Source organism: Carettochelys insculpta, chromosome 1, assembly GCF_033958435.1.
Source record: "Carettochelys insculpta isolate YL-2023 chromosome 1, ASM3395843v1, whole genome shotgun sequence".
NCBI classification, from domain to species: domain Eukaryota; kingdom Metazoa; phylum Chordata; order Testudines; family Carettochelyidae; genus Carettochelys; species Carettochelys insculpta.
In genome coordinates, this window is record NC_134137.1 from 335068542 (window position 1) to 335090138 (window position 21597).

Sequence of the window (21597 nt, forward strand, 5' to 3'; positions counted from 1 at the left end):
GAAGTGTCTCACTCCTTCAAAGTCCCTTTACTCCTCAAAATCAAAACTATTCAAAATACACGCAAGACGGCACTTCGAAGTTTTATGCTTTGAAATTGCTTTAAGGGAGATTTTGCCTAATGAATTGCTGCATATGCACCGCAGTACTTAATTAGTAATCTCCCGACACCCTAATTACCATGTCCCCTCAAATTTGGGGCTAGTCTATACACAGCCTCTGTGATTTTTAAATTGTGAAACCTTCAACTCAGCTACTTTACTGCTTTTTTGTCTTGATAGTATATAGACTAGCACAGCTTTCTCTCTGTTACAAAGCAGAGATGGTTTTTATACCTGTATCTTACACTGAGATGAGCATTTAATTGCACTTACAGTATAGTAACATATTCAACCTACAGCAAACTCTTTCATATCCCTCAGCCCTGGGACTGGAAGGTTGCTGGATATTCAAATATTCTGGATAATCAAGAGGTATACCTAGCAATGCATAACACTAAAGAAAAACAAAGGTAGATATTCAGAAACAAACAAAAATGTATGCAGAGTACTCTAGTTACCAATAACAGTAATATTATATACTGTAAACATACTGTATTTACTTGTATTTACTCACTATACTGTAACTTATGGAAAACAACTACAATTTACTTATGGTTAAAATGCCAATTACTTGAGAGTTCTGTATAACAGAATCACAGAATCACAGGGCTGGAAGGGACCTCAGGAGGTCATCTAGTCCATCCCCCTGCTTCAAGCAGGATCAACCCCTACTAAGTCATCCCAGCCAGGACCTTGTCCAGCCAGGACTTGAAAACCTCAAGGGATGGAGAATCCACCACCTCTCTAGGCGACGCATTCCAGTGTTTCACCACCCGCCTGGTGAAGAAGTTTTTCCTAATATCTAACCTACACCTCTTCCTCTTCAACTTCAGACCATTACTCCTTGTTCTGCCATCTGACACCACTGAGAACAGTTTCTCACCCTCCTTTTTAGAGCTCCCCTTCAGGAAGTTGAAGGCTGCTATTAAATCACTTCTAAGTCTTCTCTTCTGTAAACTAAACAAGCCCAAATCCCTCAGCCTATCCTCATAGGTCTTGTGCTCCACACCCTTAATCATTTTTGTTGTCCTTCGCTGAACCTGCTCCAGCAAATCCACATCCTTTTTATACTGGGGGGCCCAAAACTGGACACAATATTCCAGATGTGGCCTCACCAGTGCCGAATAAAGAGGAATAACTACTTCTCTAGATCTGCTCGAAATGCTCCTCCTAATGCACCCGAGTATGCCGTTAGCTTTCTTGGCTACAAGGGCACACTGTTTACTCATATCCAGCCTTTCATCCACCATAACCCCTAGGTCCCTTTCCATCGTACTGCTGCTGAGCCAGTCGGTCCCCAGCCTGTAACAATGTTTGGGATTCTTCCACCCCAGGTGCAGGACTCTACACTTCTCCTTATTGAACCACATCAGATTTCTTTTGGCCCAGTCCTCCAATTTATCCAGGTCCCTCTGGATTCTCTCTCTACCCTCCAACATATCTACCTCTCCCCCTAGTTTTGTGTCATCCGCAAACTTGCTGAGGGTGCAACCCAGTCCCTCATCCAGGTCATTAATAAAGATGTTGAATAACACCGGCCCCAGAACCAAGCCTTGCGGCACTCCGCTTGAAACAGACCACCATCCAGATATTGAGCCATTGACCTGTTGGGCCCGACCATCAAGCCAGCTTTCTATCCATCTTATAGTCCAATGCCAGATATGAAAAGGTTTACTGTATTTGAAAACATTTCATTCTTGGGTCATAGAATGTTTAACACATACTATCAGTTACTGCAACTAAGAAACAGCAACAAAAGCAACATTATGAAAAATTTCACTGCAATCCATAAAACTAGGTAGCTCCCCTACACACACAGCATTGTCAATTGTCCCTCCCCACAAACCACTCTTCTTCTTCTGCCAACTAGTCTCAATACCTCTGCTGTTTTGTCAGAGTTATTTTAGCATATTTTTCATTGCAGGCCACATCATCTATTTATCATATCCATTATTATAGCCTCTAATAGCCCCAGACATGACCAAGAGCCCATGGTGGAAGGTACTATAACAAACAAAAAACTACAGTCTAAGGTCTTGTCTATACTAGCGAGGAAAGTCAATCTGTTATGCTAGTTAAGTTACATAACTTACGTAACAGAAGTCCACATAGCTTAAATCAATTTACAGTGGTGCTATACCCCATTATCTCAATGGCAGTCACTCTTCCGCCAATAAAGTATCCACCTCTTGCAGACGTAGAGTACTGAAGTCAATGGGAGAGCGTTCTCCCAACAACTTCTCACATCTTCGCCAGACTCACTGAATTGATTCTGCTGCATTGGTTGTAGCAGTGGCAATTTAGCTTGTAATGAAGACAAGGACATGGGTCAGCAAGCCCCAGCACAGGTACCAAGAGTGGCACAAAAGACATTTTCATCAGCACATAAGATGGGAGCTCAGTCCCACTCCTCCTCCCCCAGGCAACTGGGAGCTTGCTCAAAGCCATGCTGCCTGTGAATTAACAAAAGACCAGCTAATGCTACCAACCACCGCCTAAACGGTAAAGCTCTGCATCTTTATTTATTAACAAAGCTGTTGAAAGTAGGATTATTGTCTACACGTGCCCTGTTATTTCAAAGGGGGTATGGTAATCAGGCTGATGGGAGATTACCAAGGAAGTGCTGCGATGAATATGCAGAATTTCATTAGGCTAATTCTCCCCCACAGCAACTTTGAAGTGCCGGCATGCCGCGTAGCTGCAGGCACTTTGAATTGCTGCACTACTTCAAAGTGCCTTCACTCCCCAAAATTTCGGGGAGTAAAGGCACTTTGAAGTGCCCATGGCTACACGGCATCCAGGCACTTCAAAGTCTGACACTTTGAAGTCGCTGCAGGGAAGAATTAGCCTAATGAAGTGCTGCATATTCATTGCAGCAGTTCATAGTAATGTCCCATCAGCCTGATTACCATACTCCCTTTGAAAAAGGGGGCAAGTGTAGATGCAGCCTTAGTGATTTTGAAAAGTATCACCGGCACACAGAACAGAGGTCAAATTTTGGCACTGGAAAGGTTGCTGACCCCTGCCTTAGCATCTTGTTAGACTAATCACATGCAGCTTCTCTCCTCCCATTCATGATCACATAGTATCCTAGCATGCACATGGCTATTTCTGACAGAGAAAACTACTATTAGGAAAATACTGCATTTCAGCTGCTTTTAAAATGTAACAGCAAGGCGGAGTCAGGACCATGCGATGACCCAGCTCTCTGCAAACTACCACAAAGTGCTCCTTGAACCAATATGTTACAGGGTATTTCAGGAGAACACCCAAACCCAATCATCCAAAGCTGTCTGTGCTCTCTCTGCAACAAAACCATGTAAGGAATGGGTGCAGGGTCCGAGAGGGAGCTGCGACCTGGGGCAGGAGCCAGCCCACGGGCTGTTCTATGTGGCTGTCTGTTGTGTGCAACGGGGAGAGGAGGGCTACAACGGGAGCTGAGAAATTGTTCTGCACTGCCCACATCCCCAGCAAAATCTCAGCTCCTATTTGCTGGAAACCAGCCACTGGAAGCTGAGAAATCATGGCTGCACTGCCCCTGCCCCCAGGAAAATCTCTCACCTCCTATTGACTTGTTTTGCATGCTGCCCTTCCCACCCCCCAGCAAAATCTCTCAGCTATTATTGACTGGTTTCTGGCCAATAGGAGTTGAGAGATTTTGCTGAGGGAGGTGGTCAGCCCCTGAAGCTCTTCCTCCTGCACAGACAGATGGACCAGCCACAGGCCAGATTAAAAGACTTGGTGGGCCAGATCTGACCCATGAGCCACATCTTACCCAGCCCTGCTCTAGTAGGATTTGTTCAGCAAGCGCTACAGACACGGCCCCTCTGTACCTGTTCATTAATAGCAGTCCATGGAAATCAGTAGGAGGTAACATAATGCTAAACTATATTTCTTTGCCCTTGTTTCCATTTCTTATTTTGAGATCATGCAAGATCTCCTGGTTAAGCCAAGGCAGTCTTTTTCCATATTTTCTATCTTTCCTATGCAGCAGGATAGCTTGCTTTTGGGCCTTTAATAACATCCCTTTGAGAAACTGCCAACTCCCCTCAGCTCTGCTTCCCATGGGACCTTACCTACCAGCTCTCTGAGTTTACCAAATCTTCCCTCCTGAAACCCATTATCTCTATTTTGCTGTTTTCCCTTCTTCCCTTCCTTAGAATTGTGAACTCTATGATTTCGTGATCACTTTCACCCAAGCTGCCTTCCACTTTCAAGTTCTCTACCAATTCTTCCCTATTTGTTAGAATCAAATCTAGAACAGTTTCCCCCCGGTAGCTTTTTCAACCTTTCGGAATAAAAAATTGTCTCCAATGCAATCCAAGAACTTACTGGATAGTCTGTGCCCTGCTGTATTAGTTTCCCAACATATATCTGGATAGTTGAAGTCCCCCATCACCACCAAATCCGGGGCCCTGCATGACTTTGTTAGTTGTTAAAAAAAAGCCTCAACCACCTCTTCCACCTGGTAGGCGGCCTGTAGTAGACTCCTAGCAGGACATCACCCTTATTTTTAACCCCTCTTCATCTAACCCAGAGACTCTCAACACGTCCATCTCCTACGCCCATCTCCGCCTCAGTCCAAGTGTGTACATTTTTAATATATAAGGCAACACCTTCCCCGCTTCCTCCCTGTCTATCCTTCCTAAGCAGGCTGTACCCTTCAATATCAACATTCCAATCATGTGTATTACCCCACCAAGTTTCTGTGATACCAACAATGTCATAGTTGTATTTATTTATTTGCACTTCCAGTTCTTCCTGCTTATTACCCATACTTCTTGCATTTGTATACAGGCATCTGAGATATTGATTTGATCTTGCCTCCCTGTTTTGCCCTGACCCTCTTTTTACTCTGACATTGTTGCCCATGCTGCCTCCCATTTCTGACCCATCTCCCAGGTTTCCATGTTCTCCACTTATCTGTGGGCTTTGCTCCGCTGCCCCCGTCAAACCTAGTTTAAACCCCTCCTCCTTAGGTTAGCCAGTCTGAGTCTAAATACAGTCTTTCCCCTCCTCGAAAGGTGAATGCCATCTCTGCCTAGCAGTCCTTCCTGGAATAGCACTCCATGGTCGAGGAAGCCAAAGCCTTTCTGGTGACACCATCTTCGTACCCAGGCATTCACCTCTAGGATGCACCTGTCTCAGCCTGGGCCCCTACCACTGACAGGCAGGATTGAGAAGAATACCACCTGCGCCCCAAACTCCCTCACCCATGCCTCCAGAGCCCTGAAGTCACTCTTGACCAGCTCAGCGTCACACCTCGCAGTATCATTAGTGCCCACATGGATGAGAAGCATGGGGTAGTACTCGGAGGGCCAGATAATCCTCAACAACGCCTCTGTAACATCTCAGATACGGGCCCCCAGCAGGCAGCATACCTCCCGAGATGAAATGTCAGGGCGACAGATGGGCACCTCCGTCCCCCTCAGAAGAGAGTCCCTCACCACCACTACTCTACGTTTCCTCCTCACAGTGGTGGCAGCAGACTTCCGAGCCTTACGGGTACGAGGCTTCTCCTCTGCTGTACGGGGCAATTTTTTGTCTCCTGTATTAAGTACAGTGTAACGGTTTCCTAGTACCATGGTAGGAGGGTTCTGAGCAGGGGTAGAACAATCAGCTGTCCTATGTACTGGGACAGTTACCTCAGCTGTCTCCACATGAATCCTATCCAGGAACTACTCGTGGAGTCGGATACTCCTCAACCTGGCTACCTCCTCCTGTAGCTCTCCCACCTGCCTCCTGAGAGATTCCACCAGCAGGCACCTTTCACACTGAATGGTCCCCCCCAGCCTGGATATCAGTGAGTGGGAATTGCAAGCCACAATCCCTGCAAAGCCACACCAGGATCTGGGTAGAAGCATCCATGGTCAGAGTCTGTCTGGCTGCAGGCACAGGTGGAGGAGACAGTAGTAGTGCTGGTACAGGTGTTGCAGGTCTTCCTAACCATCGTAGGCCTCCCTCTGTCAAACTCCCTCCCAAACTTCCCTGTCTGCAGCTCCCAGTCCACTTCGCTCCCCCGGTTGCCCATGCCTCTGGCTTTTAAAGCCTACTGGCCTGGGTCAGGCCCTCCCCACTGTGAGTCACACGGGGAAGGCTAATCAAGGGAATAAAGGTCAGGCAGGCAGTCCCAACTGCCACAGAAACTGAAACTGGAACTCACCCACCTGAAATCAAAATGGCACAAGAACATAAGAACGGCCATACTGGGTCAGACCAAAGGTCCATCTAGTCCAGTATCCTGTCGGCCGACAGTCGCCAATGCCAGGTGCCCTAGAGGAGATGAACCGAAGACAATGATCAAGTGATTTGTCTCCTGCCATCCATCTCCCGCCTTCAACAAAAGGCTAGGCACCTTACCCCTTGCTAATAGCCATCTATGGACCTAACCTCCAAATATTTATCCAGCTCTTTTTTAAACTCAGAGTCCTGGCCTTCACAGCGTCCTCTGGTAAGGAGTTCCACAGGTTGACTGTGCGCTGTGTGAAGAAAAACTTTCTTTTATTAGTTTTGAACCTGCTACCCATTAATTTCATTTGGTGTCCTCTAGTTCTTATATTATGGGAACCAGTAAATAACTTTTCTGTATTCACTTTCTCCACACCATTCATGATTTTATATACCTCTATCATATTGCCCCTCAGTCTCCTCTTTTCTAGACTGAAAAGTCCCAGTCTGTCTAGCCTCTCCTCATATGGGACTCGTTCCAAACCCTTGGCAGTTCAAATTCAAACAGTTAAGCACACTCATTCACCCCAAAAAGCCAGCGCTGTCACCTGGTAGCTTCTGCAGCAGCAGGATTACTTGGTCTCCCTCTTAAACTCCCGTCTGCAGCTCCCTGTCTGCTTCGCTAACATATAATCTAACAAATAAGTAACTGGCCAAAATAACAGGCTTTTAACACCGAACATGACCGTGTTAGTATTCTAGTCATGTTAAATGCTTCCAGAAACCAATATTTATTTCAACTGCCTCAGTCACAAATGCCTGTTTACATGACTAACAGCATGCTTGTACAAGTGCTTCAGATGCAGACTCCCACTGACGTCTACAGGTTCCTTATTTAGGATTTGAATTAAATAAAACTATTCCCATGTGCGCTGAAAACATTATGCCAGAGTACATTAAATGACTCTGACATCTTTCCAGTATTAACCGCAGTAACAAAACACAGGCTTTCAACTGTTTCATTCCGTCAATGCTCTAATACATGCGAGACTCAGAGCGGAACAAAAATAGCAAATTTGGGCTACTATGAAATTTTAAAGCAGAATCTTTGATGCAAAAGACCTTAATTCAAACGGATACAGAACAAGACAGACATTTGGGCATTTTTTTTCCAAAGCAATATACTTTGTTGCAATTATGCTCCTCCAAACTTGTTTAACTGTGAAGAAACTGGCTGCATTTAATATTTTTAATAACTTATGGGGAACTAAAGTCCATGTTGATTGCCGTTAAAAAATGCTTACCCACTGCAGTACTCAAATTCAGTTCATCTGCTGCCTAGAGGAAACAGCAGCATCAGAAAGCAACAGCATTAATCTCTAAAGCTGCTGCAGTATAGACATGTAACTAAGACAAATTATCCCAGATGTGTCTGGACTGACTCCTTTCACTTAATGATGCTCTCACACTTCTGCTCTGATTCACATTCAGAATCAGTTTCCAAAACTAGAACTATCCAGCCATTCTCACTATCCCCAATTTATACATTTTTATTTATCTTATTTGATATAGTCAGAGCTGGTAAATTGCAATTAAAGGACACATAAATACAATCTCCTAGGCTCAAGAACAGTTCTTACATTACTGACAACTCAGCATCAACTAGAACCATTTGTAATGATCACATACTATAGTATCACTTTCTCAAGCTTGCATAGTTATAGATTTAGGACAGGTGTTGAGAAATAATTTTTGATGAGGGAATCACACCAAGATTTTGGTGAGTGTTCAAGTGCACAGTTTTCTATGAGAAGGAGTGTGTGGTCTGGGATGAAGGTTAGGTGCAGAGGAAACTCTGGGTAAGGGAATGGGACACAGGAGAGGCTGTGTTGTCTGAGAGTGAGTTTGGGGGAAGGAGGAAGTTGTGACGTGTGCAGGGTATTGGAGTTCAGGGTCCAGGAGGTAGGTATGGGTGCAGCAGAGGATTCTGGCCTGGGGAAGGGATGTAGGAGTGGGTGCAACGTCTGGGAGGGAATTGGGGAGCAGTGCCAGAAGTAGGCTGTGGTTGGGAGGAACTTACCTAAGCACCTCCTGGCCACTGCACCATCCCCAGCCCCAGAAAAATCTCTCAGCTCTCCCTGGCTGGAAATCAGCAATGGGAGCTGGGAAACTGTGCTGCACTCCCCCACTCCCAAACAAAATCTCTCAGTTCTAGCAGGGGCAGCCCATGAATCTCTCCAATGGAAGCTGAGAGATTTTGCTGAGGATGGAGGTAGCACCCAAAGCTCTCTCCTCCTCTGCACCACTGGGGGCAAACTGAGGGCTGGTTTAAAAGACTTTGGGGGCCAGATGTGGCTCGCAGGCTGTATCTTGCCTACCCCAACTTAGGGCCTTATTTTCATTTACACTATGGCCATTTGCACAACTGGCAGTGTAAAAGGGCCTTGCAGAAGCATAAAATAATTTACACCAACTTTAATACTCATTGTTGAAAAGTGACCATAGTGTAAATGACAATCAGATTCTAAAATTTCAGCTCTAAACTGAAAGAGACTATGTATAAAGGACATCAACTAAGTTGACAGATCTGCTCCTTATAAATAATGACAGATTATAAAAGGAAAAGCTATTTATCTATAATTTTGCTTCTCTGAAGATAACATCTTTCAGAATTCTTAATCCTGGGCCTTTGCTTCTGACCTTTAAACAGCTGAAATCTCTTACATTTCAAGATTGAAAGTATATCATCTACTGAAGAGAGGTAGAGAGCCCACCAGACCCACTACTGTCATCTCACCTCCATCTCTGATGACTGCTGTTCTTCAAATCTTCCAATCTATTCTTTCACTTGCATGGGAAGCAAAGCTTCCCAAATAAGAAAATCAAAAGATCAACATATGCAAAAAATAATAGCTTAAAAACGAAAAAAAGCGTAAGATGAACTATTCAGGAAAAAAAAATGACTTTCAAAATTTGCAAAGCAGTGAGTGGGGCAGCAAGATTCCAACAAAGAAAGCATCTTTGGTGCAGCAGCCTTACAGGTAACTCATCTTCCTTTCATTAACTATACCATCTGTGCAGGATTCAGATTCTTTGAGAGTTAGAAACTCAAGAGATATCCCAAAAGAAAATTACAACATGACTGCAACAAGCAGCAGCTACATTAATGCCCAAAGGCCACCTTTAACATAAAAAAGACTATTCGAAGTTACCTCTCAAAACACAGCATCAGGTGTAAAGCACAAGCTTGTTGAATGAACCCACTATCAGAGGAGAAAATGTTTTGCCGACTGAAACTATGGTGCCACTCAACATGAAGTAAAACATATTTTTATGGGGGAAGAGAAGAAGTCTGGCCTGCCTTAAGTTGGAACCAATTCCACAGCATAGAATCCAAAATAAGATTTCTGCCTAGAAGATGGAGTCCAATAATACTTTCAGAATAGGTGGGTGGAGGGAGAACCACATAGCTGCTTTTCAGGAATCTGTAATGGCAACATCCACAAGCCAGGCAGCCTTGCCTTGACACATTCTGTAAGGCTCAGACCACAAAGATCATTGACATGGCATCCTTAGTGCTTTATCTAAGGATGCTGGTCTGCTCCAAGTGAAATCAAAAAGATTGGACAGCAAGCATGGGGAGAAAGGACACACTGGAATGGGGACATGGAAGTCGAAAGAATGTTGGCAGAACAATAGGCCATGGATGTTAACTTCTGACCTCATCTCAGAGATGGATTTTGAATGAATCTTTAGCACCATCATATTCTTCTGAACTGGGTACAAAAAGGCAGATCAGGCACTAGGGACTCAAGCACTCTTGTTTTATAGAGGCAACGTAGTCTGGCATACAGAATAATGCACTGACAGCCAGGAGACCTAGGTTCTACCTTGTCTCTATCAGTGACCTGATATGTGACTTGGGCAAGACACTTCACTTTTTTGTGCTGCACTTCCCATAAGTAAAACAGAGATAGCGATACACAGCTTGCTTTTGTAAAATGATGGGAGATCCACAGCTGAAAATGTCTATGTAGTAACTATGTATTGATTCTTCAAATCCAGATTAAGTGTCTTCCTAAAAGATACATCTAGTTCAACCATTAATTACTGTGTTTGATGTTGAATGACACTCTTGGCAGGAAGTTGGTCTAAATAATTATTATATTCACTACTGTCCTTCCATCTAGTAATTTATGAACTGAACTTGCTACCTCCTTTGTGTTGGTAAGTAAGTTCTCTGAAACTGGGTGGTTCAAAAGGAGATTTCACCAGGGCTACATTAAGTGTCAAGCTCCAAATGACCCCCAAAAGCCAAAACCTACTGCAATTAAAAAAAACTTAGTCAAAAAAGAAAAAAAAAGTAACAAACAGTTTGGCTACATGTATACTTGCCCCCTTCTTTGAAGGGGGCATGTTAAATCAGGCTGATGGGAGATTACTCATGAAGTGCTGCGATGAATATGCAGTGGTTCATTAGGCTAATTCTCCCCTGTAGCAACTTCAAATTGCCAGCAATGCAATGTGTAGCCACAGGCACTTTGAAATGAACAAGCTACTTCCAAGTGCCTGCGGCTACACTTCATGCCACCACTTCAAAGTTTGACACTTCGAAATTGCAGCAGGGAAGAATTAGCTTAATGAAATGCTGCATATTCATCACAGCACTTAATTAGCCTGACTACCATGCCCCCTTTGAAGTTCGGGGCAAGTGTAGACGTAGCCTGTATGTATAATGCAAATGAAGTTGTCTACTGAGATCTGATTTCCCCATATGACAAACTTTTCCACTCACAGAAGGTTCTTCAGGGAGATGGCTTCTGAGATGCTTGAAGGACAAGAGCCAGCCATCTCTTTACTTGATATACACTAGAGCACCAAGTGAATTTCCGATTTGCAATTCTAGCTATGGCGTTAGCACAGCCAGAATTGATCTCTCAGAAACGATTTTCTTACCTAGTGTAGATCAGGGCTCTTCAGGCTCTTGCTGATGTCCCTTACTCTATGCATAGCATGGAGTACCAGGGTCGATGGCTGAGCCCAGAGAGATCAATTTTGCTAAATCTTAACATGTGGTATAATCAAACTCCAGGAGATTAACTGTGGCACAGTCGATAGTCAGCTAAGTATATATTCACCCTTAGAGACACCAAAATTAAACAGGAGCCAAGCCGTCACAGACTGGGGTGCCCCGATTCTGAGTAATGATCTGAAGTGAGTCTTTCAGCCTGATGAGCTCAGCCTGAAAGTCAGGTACTATACCTCTGTGAGCTAGCGTGGTGCTCTTATAATCAGTGTAACTTTGGCTCATGAGCTTTGTTCAGCTTTGTTCCTGATATCAGAAGGACTCATAGAAAAGCACACAGGAGACTCTTTCTGCAGGAACTACAGAAATCTCCTCTTTGTTAATGCCATCTTTTCTCAGTGACATGAATTTCCTTAAGCTGCTCCAACTTATGCTTGTTACACCTGATCATCCTATACAATTCCTATTTCTGAACTTGAGAAACTTGACAGGGAGGGAGACTAACACTAGATATTTTTGATTCAACAATGTCAACAAACAAAAAGAGGCAACATTTGATGTATCCCAGACTATGGTTTGTAACCTGCTCCTTTCTAGTCAAAAAGGAAAGGAAAGTTAACTAAAACATTCCTGGTCTCAAAATAGCATTAACAGTATAATGATGCTAAACAGAAGGAAATAGCTTTGGTCCTACTGAAACTCAGCATGTATACTGGGGGAAGATCACTAGCAGGAAAGAAAGTCTCTCTTAAATGGAAAAAATTGCACTTTTTAATTTCTAAAAAGCTTATAATAAATAATGGAGATCTTAACAACTGGGCAGTTAAAAAGTGCTTGGCAAATGTTTCTTCCACACCTCAAAGTGGAAAGAATGTGTTTTCACACTTCTTTCAGAGGAGAACTACTCATTTAGTTAAATTTTAAAAAGTGGTTGCATTTCAATGTCCCGGCCAAGAAATATATTCCTTTTACAGTATTTCCCCCCCTTTCACTCAACAGAAATAGGAAAAAGACTCTTGTAAGAGACTAAGTGTTTTTAAAAAAATCACAATTAATCACATTGTTCAATGGTAATAGAATTCCATTTATTTAAATATTTTGAATGTTTTCTACATTTTCTTACATATTGATTTAAATTACAACTCAGACTACAATCTACAGTGCTCACTTTATTTTTATTACAAATATTTGCACTGTAAAAAAGATACTATTTTTCAATTCACCTAATACAAATACTGTAGTACAATCTCTTTATAATTCATGAAAGTTGAACTTAAATATAGAATTGTGTAAAAGAAAAAAAACATCACTTGCACTCCAAACCAACCAATATAAACTTTAAAACCTATCAGTCCATTTAATCCCATTACTTGTCCAGCCATTCTGTCAGACAAATACATTTGCTTACCTTTTCCAGAAATAATGCTGCCGACTTTCCGTTTACAATGCCACTTGAAATTGAAAACAAAGGGTTTGCATGACATTGTGATAGCCAGCTTTGAAAAATATTTACATGCTAGATGCATCCATGCTGCTAATGGGTCCTACTTAGTAATGATCTGAAGCAGCGCAGACCAACCCATGTTCTTCTTCATCATCTGAATCAGATGCCACTAGCAGGAGGCTGATTTTCTTTTTTGGCGGCTCAGTTTCTTCAGTTTCCACAGTGTTAAATTTTTTGAGACTTCTAAAAACATGTCTACACCTTGTGCCCAATATTCTCTGTTTTTTTCCCATCCACCCCTTGTTATGGGCACCAAGACATGTGCAGCTGCACACCACTAGTAGAAACTCATACTGCCAGCTGTGAGCATTGTGCTAATCATCTGGGTAGCATTTCAATCTTTAAAAACAGCCTGTTTCCTTCGCTGTGTTTTGTCAAATTTGCAGTCAGAGTGTTCTAAAAATGAACAATATGGCTGCATCTACACAACACAGTGATCCTTCAAAAGACGTTCTTGTGAAAGAGACCTTCCTAAAATTCTTCTTTGGAAAGATTGCGTCCACATACAAAAATTTGATAAAGAGTGTCCATGAGGATTCCTCTTTCGAAAGAAGAGGATCTACACATGATTGCTCCCTCTCCCCCCAAAAATGAATCTTTCGGAAAAAGGCGGTCTTCCTCTGAGAGGAGGAGGAGGGCCGCTGGAAAAAGGACTCCATTCTTTCGATTTGAGAGCACATTTTGTGTGTAGATGCTTTGCACTTTTTTTTTTTTTTTTTTTAAAAAGACCCAGCTTCTCCAAAAAAACTTGCTAGCGTAGATGCAGCCTATGTGATGGGTCATCACCTGAAATATATGGTAGAATGCAGGTAAAACAAACAGCAGGAGACATACAATTCTCCCATAAGGAGTTGAGTCACAAATTGAATTAACACTTTTCTTAAATGAGCATCATCCATCCACATGGAAGCATGTCCTCTGGGATGGGATGGTGGTTGAAGCACAAAAGGCAAACGAATGTTCAGAATACTTGGCATGTAAATACCCTGAAATACCTGCTATAAAAGTGGCACGGGAATACCTGTTCTCACTTTTAGATGACACTTTAAATCAGGTGACATTGTAAATCAGAAGCGGGAAGCACTATACCCTACAAACGTATACAAACTTATTTGCATGCATAGACAAGAAATAGGACTGAATGGACTTGTAAGCTGTCAAATTTTGAGTGCAGTTATGTAATGACCAGCATTTGTAAATTGAACTTTCACAATGATGAGATTGCACTCTAGTATTTGTATAAGGCAAATTGAAAAAATATTGTTTTGTTTATAATTTTACAGTTCAAATATTTATTATAAAAATAGTATAAAGAGAGCACTGTACACTTTGAATTCTGTGTTGTAAAATAAATCAATGTATTTAAAAATGTAAAATAACATCCAAAATATTTAATACATTTCAATTGTGTTCTATTGTTTAGCAATGAGATTAAAACTGATTTTAACCATAATTAAACTTTTGAATTAAATCATGTGACTTAAATGTGACTGATCAACTGCCCTAGTTGTTAGACAGTATTAGGAACATTAGCTTTTGCTAAACATTATAAAATGCAAAGCTAGTTCTGTTTCATGCAATATTTTAATATGCACAATCTTACCCTAAAGCTCCAAATTTCCAAAGTGAGCAAACAGAAGGGAAGTGCCAAAATAACACAAAATTAAGAAATCTTGAGTAGTAAACAGCAGAGTCATTGGCATGTCTTAAGTCTAACATTGCAAGCTACTCTGATTCTAAGGCTTTTGTTTTGCTTTTAAATTGGGCTATAGATTAAAACTCAATTAACTCCTGAGATTAAAAATCAATAGCAATTAATTGTACAGGTAAACAGAATACAATTGAAATGTAACTAAATATTTTGAGCATTTTTATACATTTTTCAAATATATTGACTTCTATTGTAGCACAATAAAAAGTGCACAGGGCTCACTTTACATTTATTTTTGAATATAAATATTTCCACTGTAAAAATTAAACAAAAGCAGTGGTATTTTTAAAATTTACCTCACACATGCACTACAGTGTAATATCTTTATTGTAAAAGTGTAACTGACAACTGTAGATGGTTTTTTGTTACAAAAACAAAGAACAAAATGTAAAACTTTAGATCCTGCAAATCCAATCTGTCCTACTTCTTATTCTGCCCATCGTAACCCCTGCTTTACTCAAAATTTGCACAAGCTGGGGGAGATGGAAAACAAGTGGCAGCCTTGTTCCCAGATCCCCTGGGCTTGCAGGAGCTGGGAAACTGACCAGCACATGGATGGTCAGTTTCCTGAGTCCTGCCAGGGCAGGGGAGCCAGGAACCAGGCTGCCTCTTGGTTCCCCTCTCCCTGCAGGACCCAGGAAAATGACCAGCTCATGGCTGATCAGTTTCCTGAGTCCCGCCAGCACCGGGGAGCCAGGAACCAAGTGGCAGCCTCATCTGGGGCTACTGCTGGGGGCTGGGCTGGGAGCTCAGCCGCATCCTAGCCCTGGGGCAGCAGGTGACTCCCAATCTCACTAGCTGCACTTCCCACAGCTAGGGTTCTTGGCTGGGCTCTGCTCCCCAGTCGGTTCACAGAGCAGGACTGCAGGGTCCTCCCATCCCCCAGCCGGGGATCCTGCAGCTGCTGGCCGGGCTCTGTGCCCAGCTGGCTCTCAGCCACATCCCCCCTACTCCTGCGGCAGCAAATGGGGCTTTGCTGGCTGACCTTTTGCTCCGCCTACAGCAGCCCTTTAACGTGGGAGGGGCAGATCCCTCTGTGAAGGGGGGAAAAGAGAGCTGGTGGAGCACTTGGCTCTGCCAGCTCAGCCCCACCAACCACCATGGGGAGGACAGGGGATCCCCATGACAGGGAGATCTCCTCTCACGTGCCACAGTGGCAGTGGCAACAGCAGCTCTTTAAGAGGGGAATCCCCCTAATAGGCAAACCCTGCCCCCACCCCACAGTGGTTGCTGGGGCTGCGCTGGTGGAGTCAAGTGCTCCACCAGCCCTTTCTCCCCTTCACAGGGGGATCCCCTGCCCCAATTGTGCAAATGCAAGATATGTGCATGTCGAATGCGCGTATCTCAGGGATTACTGTATACGAATCTGGAGTTTCATCCAAGGTGTGCAACGTGTTTTCAGAAGTCTTAAAAGAGCAACACTCTGATGTGGAAACTAGAGGCCCTGACCCACCAAAAGAGAAAATCAACTCTCTCTGGTGGCATCTGATTCAGATGATGAAAATTAAAGTGTGTTGTCTTCTCTGCTTGGGTTTGTTATTGAGAAAAACCCAACATCAACATGCATGCATGTCCTCTGAAACACAGTGGAAGCATGAAGGAGTTGGATCCATACAACATCAATATCTTGTGACATCAGCTACAACAGTGCCGTGCCTGTTCTCACTTTCAGGGGGAGAGAAAGAAGAAGTAATCTCCTACAAATTGGAACCAAACTTATTTGCCTGAGCAAATGGCTGAACAAGAAGCAGAACTAACTGAACTTGTAGGTGCTAAAAGTTTTACATTGCTTTGTTTTTGTGCGCAATGTTTTTTGTACATAATTCAGTGTTTGTAAATTCAACTTTCCTGAATGACAAGGGATTGCACTAGAGTATTTGTATTAGGTAATTTGAGAAATATCTTTTTTTTTTGCTTTTCACAGTGTGTGAATTCTACACTTTGTATTCTGAATTATAATTAAAATCAATATATCTGAAAATGTAGAAAACGTCCAAAATATTTAAATAAATGGTATTCTATAATTGTGCAATTAATCATGATAAATTTTCAATCACTAGACAGCCCTATTTTTTGAGCAACAGAAAGCTTAAACAAAAATACTTCTTTAACATTTGGTTGTTTTTCCACAAAGGATACGATTGCTGTGTTCAAGTAGAAACTACAGCCATTGCAAGACACAGTTCACGTGATCTAAGTCTTGCTTTTCCTGATCACCACAAAAATCAAACTTATTCCCATATCTAACATTCACGGAGGCAAATGCACACACTCTCCTCTCAAAGCTTTTCACATTTTATGGTCCCAATGCCTCCATGTTGGAGACATCTATCATAGTGCTACAGAAAGCACAACTAATGATTTTCAGCTTTCTGCCAGCATGCCTACAAAAACAGTACACTTTGATGAAGCAGGCTCAGGAGTCCCATTCTGCATTAGAAGAGATAAGAGCATCACCAATGAAAACGTTTTCTTAGCTTTAATATATTTTGATCATGCATACAATGGTGCGTTTGTTCAGTGATGCTATCAATCTCTTCAAATGCATTCCCTCTCATCATTCGTCTGTAATTTTTAAATATTATACGTAACACAGCAATAATAGTATAGACATGGGAAATGATTGCTTTTGGCATTAAGGTCTCCACGTATGTTCACAATGGAGTGAGTGTTAACTTCTGTCAGAACGAAACAGCAGTCATGTAGCACTTTAAAGACTAACAAAATGATTTATTAGGTGATGCGCTTTTATGGGACAGACCCACTTCTTCACATTTATGTTACTTCTGTATGTGCATGACTCCTGATGGCTGAGGCTTAACAGAGCTCTTGGATTTTCAAGAGGCATCTTACCGTGCAGGTACTTCTGTGGTCATCACCACCACTGTACCTGAAAGCCTTCACAATCCTGAAGTCTCTCTCCACCTTGGTGAGTTGAGCAATGGAATTTAAGAATTAGAGTGTGGGTGTTCTATGCCCACAGCCATGGGGAGGTTCAGTCTTCACCAAAACTGGGAGACTCACATGACTGTAAGCTGTTTCAGGGCTTAGACAAATGTGAGGTGTTAACTGTATTGATGATCATTTATCACATTTCTAGGCGAATGAAGTTTGAAAGCTTCAGCTGAAGGCAGGCCATAAGTCTACTGACTCTGGATATCTGCTTTAGGCATATGCCACACCAATGCAACACTTCTCCATTACTCAGTAACAAAGAAGGGAAAAACAAATCCTTAATCTTTAAAATTATTATGCCTCCACTGTAGCTTCAACTGAGTTAAACCAGGAATTGATACGACTCAATACATAAAATATCCCCCTCCATTCCCACCCACCAACAGAATCTTTTTGAGAAGCATGGCAACAGATTCATCTTTGGAGAGAGAGAGAGTGCATGTGCGCACGCACGCACGCAGCTTTTTTTTTTTATTTTCCTTTCTAAAAAGTGGAGCCTCGCTGCCAGACCCAGCTTCGAGAACTCTGGCAAGGTGCAAGGAGACCCTGCAACCTAGGAGGTGCCCCACAGCTGGAGGCATCCCACTGCGTGCAAGCTGTAGCTGGAGGTATCCTGCGGCACACAAGCCACAGCTGGAGGTGCCCTGCAGCTGGCAGCGCCTTGCGGCACTAAAATAACAGGGGAAAAGGTGGAGAAACATTGTTCCAGTGCATTCCACCAAAAAAAAAAAAAAAGCCCTGTATATGTAGTACATATATTTGTAACGTACATCTTCAGAGCTGGAAGAGTTTCCAAAATCTACAGAAGTAGGGATGCGGTGAATCTTTGAGGGGAGGGGAGAGGGAAAAGAGACAGCTTTGGGAAGATTCCTCTTCCCCTGTGGTGGGAAATCCTTGCCAAAAAAAGGTGAAATTCCAAGGAATGCTTTTTCAGTAACGGTGAGCTGCTCCCAGAAGTCTTCTGCTGACTTGCGCATTATAGCGTGGAAGCCACAGGAACATATCTAGGAAATCCTGTCTGAAACATTTAGGTGTAAAACTACTTTTTTCTTCCTACCTCTTGATAAAGATCACTAAGGTCTTCATGATGTGCCTGCCTGGAGCATCCTGGGAACTCTCTAACACAACAGGAGTCAGGAGGCCAGTCCATCTCTGTCATTTCCAGCCAGTCTGTGAAATACACCACTCCACAGCACTTAAACTGCAAAGAAAATATTAGCCAAGATCAGTGATTGCAGCGTGCTGCTCCCTATCATAAAAGCTAAAAATTGAACTAATATTTGAAAATGTGTAAATGGAGACACACATACACAGACCATTATTTTTACAGAGCCTAATTTTCTGGATGTCTCAGTTGTGTCTGAACATAATCAAAACAAAAATCAGCCAATCATTGACTTAGGATCTGTCCTTATCCTCCCTACTAATCCACTAGTTGCACTGGTTTTGAACCTGTTTCCATTTGCAGACTCCTAAAAATTTTTGAATGGAGGTGCAGACTTAGACATGGTTTGTAAACCCCCAACGGCACGTGGATCATCGGTTTAAAACCACTGTTCTATGGTAAGAACAACCACCTTTCATGGACTACTTGTTGAAAACCACTGCTCTGCTGGTGCGTCACAGAAATTTCCTTGGACTGTGGCGCTATTTTCTGTATATGTGGGTAGCCAGAAGAAGCATTAATAGGAGGGGATGATAGTGGAAAGGAGACTCCCTGCAAAGCTAGAGCAGGTTAAGGCAAATTGGGGGCGGAGGGGAACTGCATCAGAAGAGATGTCAGAGCAGAGAAAGGGACAAAAATAAGGAAAAGGAAAGACAGTGAAGACACTGAAAAAGTGATAAGAAAAAAACCAAAATGGAAAAGGAAAATAAGGAGGAAGAAATTTGGATGGTGGAGGGAAGAGTATTACAGGAGAATAAACCCTGTATTAGAACCATAATAGTAGGAACTCCGACCATAAGATAGGCACTAATAGATCGTAAAAATCACAGTTATAAGTTTATAAGCAAATAAAGGGATTTTGATTTCTAGGCTCCATTCACAACAAAAAGAGGGATGATGCAGTGGCTCAAAATTTACTTGTACAGTCCCCTGGCCTGTGTCCATTGCCTGGACGCCAGCTCACAACTCCCGTTCTACAGTACTTTGACATAGCTGCCAACCATCTCCTCTCTTTTCCCCATCCATTTTAAAAACTCCCCCTCCCCTACCCCATCTTCTGCTTCTCGGAGTCCCAGTACTAAATTCTTACTTGGTTTTCATCTGCCTTTTCATTCAGGGCAAAAGCTGAATTCCTGAGGAGTTTTGCCTGACTGAAGACTTTAAGCTTTGGCCCCTTATGCTATTTGCTGTTTTTTCTCACCCACCCCTTTTTGTTTCCACTCTCATTCTTCTGCTTCCCCATTGTCCTCTTCCCAGCCCAAGTTCACCCCTTGTGGTTGCTGGATCAGCAATTTGCTCCTAAACAACATAACGAGGTTAGAAAAAAAAAACAGAATTTACATCTCTCCCAAAAGTTACAAAACCCAGAAGACAGACCTCACACTGAAAAAAACCTGATCTCTCGTGAACTAAGAAGTTCGCACTGCAACTTCATAAAAAAAATGTTTATACACCATGAAGAAAAAAAGCATGATGCTCACATCTTCTATAGTTGAGTTCAGAGCAGAAAAAAATAATTAGCATAGGCCCAGATTTTTAAAGGTATTTAGGTACTTAACTTCCACTGACTTCCTTCCTTTAAAAATCTGGCCCATCATGCTTAAAAGTGGTAGAGAGAGAGAGAGAGAGAGAAAACACCCATCAGTTAGCAAGTCAGTGTGCTGCAACAGTGTGGCCAATTAACTTCAAACTTTCCAAAAATCATTTCCTCTGGCTACGAACTACACACAAGAAATAACTATGATAAAGGGCTTTTTATCCCCAAGAGAATCAAGATTTGTTCTTTGGCAGGGAAGTTAATTTTTTATATATTTAAAAATGAGCATTTTCAAAGGGAGAGTCAGTTAAGACTTACAGGGCATTGCAGTAACATATAATAACCAATACATTAGGTCAGTTTTAAATCTAAATGACAAATAGGTTTAAACCAAGATATCATAAAGCAATACACAGTAAACTCTTTCACATTTGGCAGCCCCAGGACTGGGAGGTTGCTGGATATTCAAATATTCTGGATGATAGAGAGATACACTTGGCAATGCGTAACACTAAAGAAAAACTAGATTAGATATTAAGAAACAAAAATGTATGCAGAGTACATTATTTACCAAAAACAGTAGTATTGTACATTGTAAACAAACTATATTTGCTGTATTAATTTGTATTTACCCTCATTATACTGTACTTATTGAAAACGTAACTAACATTTACTGATGGTTAAAACGTCACTTATTTGAGAGTTCTGGGTAATAGAATGTTGGATATTAAAGCAAATACTGTACACGGAAAACAGGAACTGTTTATATTGGTGCAGGTAGAGACTAGGGACAGATTCTCTCAATCTACCTAAACATGAAGACTGTGTTTCTAGTAGTATGTGAATAGCTTTGGCAGAAAAAAATCTTATACCTTCTAATCATTTATTTTTACTTTCACATTCTAACACAAATACAGACTAATCAAGCGTAGTCAGGAAATGTTTCAATAAACAGGAAGTCTACAAAATTATAGATTTCAACATTTTAACAAAGGCGACACAATGACAAGCATTTAAATAATTCTTTTTCTGAATATGAACATGTATCTTGAGTTAATTAATTTTTACTTTGTGCACATCCCAGTTTCTGAGACATAATAGTTCTGTCATAAAAAAGTTATATATTTCAAAAGGTTATAGAATGTTCAAACGGTGTTTTGATTCCTGGTGACAGGATGTAAAGCTGAACAATTTAATGGAACTGCAATCCAAGACGCAGTATTGGCAATTGCTTGGAAACAGCCTTCCATACTCCTTTCCAGCCAATATAATGAGTCAAATATGGCAAATCCATAAAACGGATGCTAAAAATCAGAGCATGCAGTAACAGCAGATGTCAAATACCACACAGAATATTCACTATTTTACTTGACATAAAGTGGGTTAATTTTTAATTCTTCATACTTGTATTCCTCATTGAAATAAAAATAAA

At 42.0% G+C, this 21597-nt stretch overlaps 1 protein-coding gene across 2 annotated transcripts in view; it reads right to left on the minus strand.

Annotated features, from left to right (window-relative positions):
* Nucleotides 1-21597, minus strand: part of TSPAN12 (tetraspanin 12) — an 86669-nt gene that overhangs the window by 2771 nt on the left and 62301 nt on the right. For both annotated transcript variants that reach the window (XM_075015039.1, XM_075015029.1), the window contains one exon: nt 18521-18664. In XM_075015039.1, coding sequence (XP_074871140.1) covers nt 18521-18664 — 144 coding nt within the window. The remainder of the gene's footprint in view (nt 1-18520; nt 18665-21597) is intronic.